General features: G+C 42.6%; 1 protein-coding gene across 3 annotated transcripts in view; it reads left to right on the plus strand.

Moving 5' to 3' along the window:
* LOC144528553 (uncharacterized) overlaps positions 1 to 8598 on the plus strand; it is a 13008-nt gene extending 4410 nt beyond the window's left edge. For 2 of the 3 annotated variants that reach the window (XM_078267209.1, XM_078267208.1), the window contains exons 3-4: positions 16 to 98; positions 2830 to 8598. In XM_078267209.1, the coding sequence (XP_078123335.1) occupies positions 16 to 98; positions 2830 to 5216 (2470 nt within the window). In that variant the 3' untranslated portion in view covers positions 5217 to 8598. The remainder of the gene's footprint in view (positions 1 to 15; positions 99 to 2829) is intronic. The other variant, XM_078267210.1, reaches the window with a different exon arrangement.
* Positions 8599 to 8939: the final 341 nt, after the last annotated feature.

Consider the following 8939-nt stretch of genomic DNA (forward strand, 5'->3'; position numbering starts at 1 on the left):
TGCTGTTTGTCGTAGGTATGAACGACAGAGGAGACGGGCGGAGTCGGGGGCTCCTGATGACAGACCTGGTGTCATGCCTGATCTGGAATCAGCTGCAGGTATGCCAGACTCCAACTTCACCATGGCAGAGAGTAACCTCTTTAGTACAATCGGTACGGTCGGAGGTACAAAGCAGTGTTTTTCTTTTAGGATTTTGTTTTTAGCAGTGGGGCCAGGTCTGTCCAAACAACCCACATTTAGTTGTACTGCTTTACAATTAAGAGATGCATGTTAAAAGTACCTGCTCTTTGATGGCCAGGAAGTTGACCGTCTCTCTCTGGAAAATCCTAGAAAGCCGGGCTAAGTGTGGTAGTCCATCTGCCTGTAGGTATACTGAAGCCACAAAGCGGTATGTGCAGCAAAAACCTGTAAAGTATTTTCTCTCAACTTTACTTTTAAGTCCTCAAGGCCTAAAGACTGTGATGCAGCTTCCAGAACAGCTGTTCTGTTAGCACTGCTTTGAAAGTACTGATGGAGCTGCTGTAAATGGTCCCTAAAGGCAGACGTGTAGGGAACCTCAGATGAGGCATCCTTGCATGCCAGGGCGAGGCGATGGGCAGCACAAGCAACTTCATTGTCCATATATCTGAAAAATAAAAATAAAAAGACATCACAAACATATATGCTTTACTCCAGTCCAGTTGTTAATTATTGTCCTCTTAATTGACTGATACCGAACGTGCAGATCCAGTTGCCTCTTTAACGGACACGTCTGTGCTCTCGTCTTCCTCAAACCCAATAGCCACAGAGGACTCAATCGCTTTATGAACTGGTTCTTCATCCACTCTGGCCAATATTTCCAGCATCTCATCGACAATGAGGTGAGACCGGTAGTTGGTCTTTTTTCCAATCTAAAAGTAAATGAAATTACACATGAAATACCAGTTTTTAAGATGGCTTATTTGTAGATATCAAATGTAAATATGAACAATAAAACAGTAGTGTGATAATCATTCACCTTTTAGCTTTTCAGAATAGTTACACCCCAGCAACTCAGCAAGATCCAGCAGAGCTGGATAGTTTGTGTGGTGTGCTTGTTCTCTCTTAGTTAGGTGATATAGGCGTTTAAAGCCCCAATGATTGCCTCATGTTCAAGTATTATGATGTCGGGCCTAAGGCAACTAGAACGGAAGAACCTATGCATAGCAGGTAAAATATCTGTTATCATTGATGGTTGTTGCAACAACAACAAAAACAGACTATATTGGACACATCTTTATTGATGAAATTGACTAAAATTATTAAAATGACCTTGTGCTAATAAGGCATGTGATTTGACACATTGCTTGTGGTGCTCCGTTGCCATACGTCCAAGTAGTCAACTCTGTAGATTTCGCTACCTACTTTTATAAATGGCCGTTTGGAAACACCTTCCTTGGGGGCCTGTTCATGTTGCCCACATATGCGGCAAAACATTCCTGTAAGAAAAGAAAAAAAAAGTGTCTTTGTTTTGCTATTATTGTTAAAACACTAGACTGAAAATCACAGAAATGCCTGATCTGGTGTACTGCTCAGTACTTGCCATGATCTGTGTGGTAGAGCCATGGGTGGAACCTTGGTTTGTCTCCCCATGCAGGATCCCAGCCTGAGAGCCTGTGCTTAGTTTAGCTCTTTCTATTGCTGCCATCTTCTTCTCCTCCACTCTCCTCTCTTTCTGCCCTCTCTCCTGTTACATTGTGCTCTTCTGCTTCACTCTGCACTTGCACTTCCCTCTGGTCTGGTCCATTATCCACCACCTGCACTACTCCTGCCTGTCTGCTTCTGTCACCTGTCTAATATTTCAACAGGCAACCAGTAATAACATTGTAAAATGTTGTAAAAGCCACCACTAGTGTTTCCTCCAGAATTTATTTTTAAGCATTGTTGGCATCTGAGCAAAAGAAATATTCAATGCAAATTAGATTTAGACCTATCTACTGTCTACTGTGACGTCCCTGCACAGAGTTTTTTTTTTTTTTTTTTCTGTATTTCCCTTAAACACTGTGTAGGTAATGTGAACTTAGGATACCTGGTTATCTTCATCATCAGGTGTCTTCCTTTTCTTAGAGAAATATTTTAACAAAGTCATCTGAAAAATAAGTAATGAATAACCGCGTTATGATTCGGATACAAAGTTCACTATATATTACATATATATAATTGTATATAGCAAATAATAACAAACCCACTGTTAATTGCATTATCTTAATGCAGCGTAACTACTTCAGCATGTAAATAATGCACCTAAAATACAAACATGAGCAAGGGCGTTCAGCAATCGCTATTATATCGACAACAGCCACGTGCAATTTAGCTAACAGGTGAAGAATACAAATGAAAATCACCAGTTAACTTAATTTAAATTAGCAAGAACTATAGACTAATACAGGCTTAAATGAACTGACAACATAAGATATACGACTTACAGTTCACAAGGATGCACACATGCCATCTCAACTGGGTCCTCCGGACAGCCTTGTCTCTTTTTTTCTTTCCCCCTTATCTCCGAGTGGCGCGTGTGCCCACTCGCGGTGTGAAGCGTGTGTCCGCGCGATTCTCGGACTTGCACTCTGAACAATCACTGCTGATAGACGGCTTTTTGTACATTGATACCGTGGCGTGGTGGCAGAAATGTAACTGTGGTGGTGCGCCACTTGCCAATCAACATAGAGGAAACACTGATGATCTGTGGGGACCTGGGATAAATCGGATGATTTCATTATGGGGCTGCGTCCTCATCAGAGTGATCGCAGATAATTAACAAAGTATTGTTGAGACTGCTATTTTAATGTATGTCTATCTGTGTTTCAGCTTTACCTCCAGACGTTCTTAAAGTGATTGTTGGTGAAGAGCAGCAGCAGGAGTGTAGCTCCAGAGTGGATCAGCAGGAGCCAGAGCCCCCCCTACACATTAAAGAGGAACAGGAGGAACTGTGGAGCAGTCAGGAGGGAGAGCAGCTTCAAGGGCTGGAGGAGGCTGATATCACCAAGTTCCCATTCACTCCTGTCCCTGTGAAGAGTGAAGATGATGAAGAGGAAGCTCAGTCCTCACAGCTTCATCAGAGACAAACTCAAAACATGGAAACAGAAGCTGTTGGAGAGGACTGTGGAGGACCAGAACCAGCCAGGAACTCACATCCACTTTTACAACCAGAGACTGAAGACCAGACTGGAGACTCTTCTGATCCTGAGACTGATGACAGTGCTGATTGGAAGGAGACCAGAGAACCTCAGTCAGCTTTAAACTCCCTGAAACATGATTCAAGATGTAAGAAAACATTCAGCTGCTCTGAGTGTGGGAAAAGATTTGGACGCAAGTCAAATCTGTATGATCACATTAGAGTCCACACACGAGAGAAAAGATACAGCTGCAGTGTCTGTAACAAAAGATTTGTCTGGCGTTCACAGGTCAAAAAACATAAATGTGTCGGTCGTCAGTCATCACAGCTTCCTCAGAGTCAAACTGAGGAGAACAGAGAGGCAGAGCCTGAACCTCAGTCAGCTTTAAACTCTCTGAAACATGATTCAACATGTAAGAAAAGATTTAGCTGCTCTGAGTGTGGGAAAAGATTTGGCCGAAAGGCGCATCTGAGAGATCACATGAGAATCCACACAGGAGAGAAGCCTTTCAGCTGCTCAGTCTGTCAGAAATCTTTTAGACACAGTGGAGGTTTACGGTCACACATGGTAGTCCACACAAGAGAGAAAATATTCAGCTGCAGTGTTTGTAACAACAGATTTGCCCGGCGTTCTGATGTCAAAAAACATAAATGTGTTGGTCAGATGGAAACAGAAGCTGATGGAGAGGACTGTGGAGGACCAGAACCAGCCAGGAACTCCCATCCACTTTTACAACCAGAGGCTGAAGACAAGGCTTCAGACTCTTCAGAGACTGAGACTGAACCTGAGAATGGTGACAGTGCTGATTGGAAGGAGACCAGAGAACCTCAGTCAGCTTTAAACTCTCTGAAACATGATTCAAGACGTAAGAAAACATTCAGCTGCTCTGAGTGTGGGAGAAGATTTGTCCAAAGGGGACATCTGAAGAGACACATGATGACTCACACAGGAGAGAAGCCTTTCAGATGCTTAGACTGTAAGAAATATTTCACACGGATTGGAGACTTGCAAAAACACATGAGAATCCACAGAGGGGAGAAGCCTTTCAGCTGCTCTGAGTGTGGTAGAGCTTTCACCGAAAGTGGAACCCTGAAGAGACACATGATAACTCACACAGGTGAAAAACCTTTCAGCTGCTCAGTCTGTAAGAAATCTTTTACACAGAGTGGAGGTTTACGGACACACATGGCCGTAGTCCACACAGAAGAAAAACCTTTCAGCTGCCCGGTGTGTCAGATGTCGTTTACACGGAGACAATATTTACAGAGACATTTGATCATCCACAAGGGAGGGAGGCTTCCCAGCTGCTCGTTGTGCGGTAAAGGTTTCACTTCAAGTGGAAATCTGAAGAGACACATGATGACGCACACCGGAGAAAGACCTTTCAGCTGCTCACTCTGTAAGAAGTCTTTTAGCGAGAGAGGAGGTTTAAAAAGACACATGATGACTCATCGAAACAAAAAACCCTTTAGCAGTTTGGAGTGTGGTAACGGTTTTATTGAGAGCAGTGAAATCAAGATACAGTTGATAGCTCACACAGGAGAGAAGCTTTTCAGCTGCTCAGTCTGTCAGAAGTCTTTCACACAGAGGGATAGTTTGCAGAGACACGTACGCATCCACACCGGAGAGAAAAAGTACAGCTGCCGTTTTTGTGGGCAAAGATTCGCCTGGTCCACCAGCCTCAAAATCCATCAGTGTGCTGGTCGACCTCTACAACCAGAGACCGAAGACCGGACTGGAGACTCTTCTGAACCTGAGACTGATGACAGTGCTGATTGGAAGGAGACCAGAGAACCTCAGTCAGCTTTAAACTCTCTGAAACATGATTCAACATATAAGAAAACATTCAGCTGCTCTGAGTGTGGGAGGAGATTTGGAAAAAGGCAACATCTGAATGACCACATGAGAATCCACACAGGAGAGAGACCGTTCAGCTGCTCAGTCTGTCAGAAATCTTTTACACAGAGCGGAAATTTATACAAACACATGAGCGTCCACAGGAAGGAGGAGGAGAACTTTTACTTTACATCCGACACCGCGCTTCCTTCGGTCCTGACGACTGTGACTTTGACTGGATGAACGGTTCTTGGGATGTGCGAAGGACAGACCTACAAACAGAGATTCCTTCCTTCGTAGTTGGATGATGATGCTGCTATGGCGCCACCTTTTGGCCAAATGGCACCAACTTTGTCCTGGCCACTCAGACATTATCTCTACACATGGCCACCAAATGTGGCTGCAAAACCACAAAGCATTCAGGAGATATGGCTAGGGTTGGGTATCGTTTGGGTTTTTTCCGATACCGGTGCTAAAACTATACTTTTAAAACGGTGCCGGTGCCTAAACAGTGCCTGAACCACACATGTCAAACTCAAGGCCCCCAGGCCAAATCTGGCCCTTTGCGAAGTTTGATCTGGCCCCCATTTCATTTTAGATTCCCAAGTTCACAGTTTTTGTCACTTTCTACAAAGTTTTATTGACCCCTTTTACGTTGTTTTTGGCATTTTCTTTGACATTTTTGTCGACCAAACTTTGAGAAGACATGCAATAATACTGTCTTTTTTCAATGACAGTGTGATTCTCATTTTCAAGTGTGGCCCTTAGGGAAGTTGAGTTTGACACTCCTGGCCTGAACCGATACTTTACAGTCTTGTATAAAGTACTTCAAAGAAATACTTGAGTAAAAGTACAAGTATCTAACGAGAAAAGGACTTTGGTAGAAGTTAGTCTCCTTTTAGAATATTACTTGAGTAAAAGTCTTAAAGTATCTGATATTTACTGTACTTAAGTATCAAAAGTAATTTTCTGATAATACATATACTTAAGTATTAGTATATATAAGAACTTTATGGCCAACGGTGTGTAACATTATCTTCATCACCACTGTCGTCGGGGTGGTCATCCAGACATTAGGTCACCAACTGGAATGGAGGGAGCATTATCTTGGCAATTTAGGAGCAATGATTCGCCAAACCTGCAAATTTCTTCTGATTCTATTTTGTAGTAACGAGTAACTAAGAAATGTAGTGGTGGAAAAGTATACGTTAATTTAGGAACTGTAGTGGGGTAAAAGTAAGTTTCCGGAAATATAAATAACGAAGTAAAGTACAGATACGTGAAAATTCTACTTAAGTACAGTAGTAAAGTATTTGTACTTTGTTACAACACTGATACTTTATATCTATAGTATACTATATCTATATATACTTTATGTATATTTTTAAAGGAACACAAAACAATGTCGTCGACATTTAAGAACGGCTTGTTTATTGCTAAGGTCATATGGTCAAAATGTAATCCCACTTAGCTATAACGATATCTTATTTCAACAGTAAATTGCTGGTAAACGACAAAAACAACCACTAGATGGGGAAAGAGTATTTTCCAATCACTTTGAATGCACCACGAGGCTGACGAGGCGAGTTTCAAGTAAACGCACCGTTTGTGTTTTTACGACGGCAGCTGCAGACTGTTGGACGTCCCGCTGTTGGAATCCTCTCCAGTGAAATACAGACACACCGTTTAGCGTCAGCTGTCAGCATTTTAACCGTGTTCAGTCCAGCTACTAGCTATCGGTAGGCTGACGTTACCTGTTGCCAGGTGTAGTGTTAACCAGCGTCCCATGCAGCGATGCTTCTGTTGTCTAACGTCTGTTTCGGAGCGTCAGAGATAGGGTTGGGCATCGTTTGGATTTTAACAATTCCGGTTCTTCTCGATTCTTTGAGGGTTGCAGTTCAAATGGGTCACATGCCTATTTCATAGATAAGAGGAGAAGTTTATTTTTATTCAATGTTGGTTTACAGTTCAGTTCTAGTTCTGCGCCTGGAAGTACGACGGGCGCTACGGAAACCAGAAACTTGCTCGTGTTAAATTTGGAGCCGATGGTCGAATTCGAAACCAAATTTTTCCAAACGATTCCAAGTAGGAACCGGTTCTCGATGCCCAATCCTAGTCAGAGAACAGAGCAGGCATTAGGCATTAGCCCCGAAATGAGGCAGTAGCTATTCGGTCCGATAGACACCGGCCGTTTAGGCACCGGCCTCGGTTCCCAACCCTAGATATGGCTTTTTGTTAGATATAAGCCTCGCTAACAGCATTGGAGCAAACTGTGAGGGCCACCCTACAGCCAAACTGTGAATATGGCTTTTATATTTATATATACATTATATATATATTTTGACATTGTAATTTGTCTCTGTTTATGTATCTGTTCTTTTTTTACGTGTAACACACCATGATCTATGGGGAATGCTATCTCACGTCCATGTTCTGTATGCCAAGTGTGTATAAAGTCCAGTTCAGACCAAAGATTTGAGACGAGACGAGTTTAAACTTGCAGCTATTTGCAACTCGTCGGTCTGCAGCCCGTTCACACTGACGAGACGAAACGGCGTATCGTCTCCATAGCAACGACTCTTTGTACTTCCGTCTTAACTTATGGCTTTCAGGCTTTTTGTAGCTGGATATATCATTTCTTGCGTCTAAATATGAATGTGGGTAACGTTAGTGATAGTGAGATGCTTGCTACAGTTACATTTCTAGTGATGAATGGTGAAAGCACGTTTCATTTCTCTGAGTCACGGCTTTGTCCGAGGCGCTCCCTCTCTTCAGTCCCTCTCTAGCTCGCTCCACCGCACGGGCTTGCGGGCGCACGTTGAGCCTCCGTTAACAGTTTGTCACAGAAATAAAATGGACTCACAGCATTCGAGCAAACTTTGAGGGCCACCTATAGCAAAACTGTAAAAAGAAACTCTTTCCAGCTGGTCCAGAGATCTTCCGTACCAAATTTCAGTGATGATGCTCAAAAGTTGTAAAAAAAAACAACAACAACAAAACTGATTTGGACGCCTGTCAATCGATTAAAATATTTATTCACAATTGTTACAATAATGGCCTCCACAAAAGCAACAAATCTCATGCTTATCCATAGGTAACTCGCGATTAATCACAAAATAATCACATCTTTCATCTGTTCTAAATGTACATTAAAGTGATATTTTTCCAGTTTTTAAAGCTGCAGTTGGACCGGCGGAGAGAAACATCTGGAAGGGCTTTGGAACCCAACTTCCCATTCTAAAGACCCTTTTCTTTCTCCGTTATTCTGCCAGCCATCCACAACGTTACTGCTGCATCAGTCAGATCCTAGATCACAGAATGTGTCAAAACAAAACCTATAAGGACACTAACAGGAATTTGCATTAACTCGTTATTATTGCGTTCATTTTGACAGCACTAGATTGAATTTTAATTGGCGGGAAATCAATCCAGACACAAATGGGCATGGCTTATATGTACAGAGTCGTCTGGACCCAAATAATGCAAGAAAAAATGTTGTGTTTGGTTCTTTTCTGATTTTACTGTTTTTTTTTACATTTTTGATTATTGTTCCTTGATGCAAACACCTTGGATACCTGCCGGTTGCTGTAAAGGGCTGTATAAATAAAGGTCCGTTTGATTCAAATGGTAAAATGTCTCACGTATGCTTGTGAACGTGCTCCTCGCAGCAGCAAGGTGTTCGACGGTCACGTAGCGCCATCTAGTGGACAGAAAGCGTCCACTAAACCTGGTCACTTGACCCCAAAAAAACTCCGATTTGGGCCCGACGTACACCTCAGGGAGTGTACGTCGACCTGAAGTGACGGCAGCAGGTGAGAATCTGAGGAAGAGGAATCTGTAAATTGTAATTCGGTTTGATTTAATAGTGTCTTCATCACAACGGAAGTTCAGTCAGGACACTGTACAGATAGAGTAGGTCTAGACCACACTATATCAGATAATTATATAACTTGTGATAAAGAAACC

This window comes from Sander vitreus, chromosome 14, assembly GCF_031162955.1.
Source record: "Sander vitreus isolate 19-12246 chromosome 14, sanVit1, whole genome shotgun sequence".
NCBI lineage: Eukaryota > Metazoa > Chordata > Actinopteri > Perciformes > Percidae > Sander > Sander vitreus.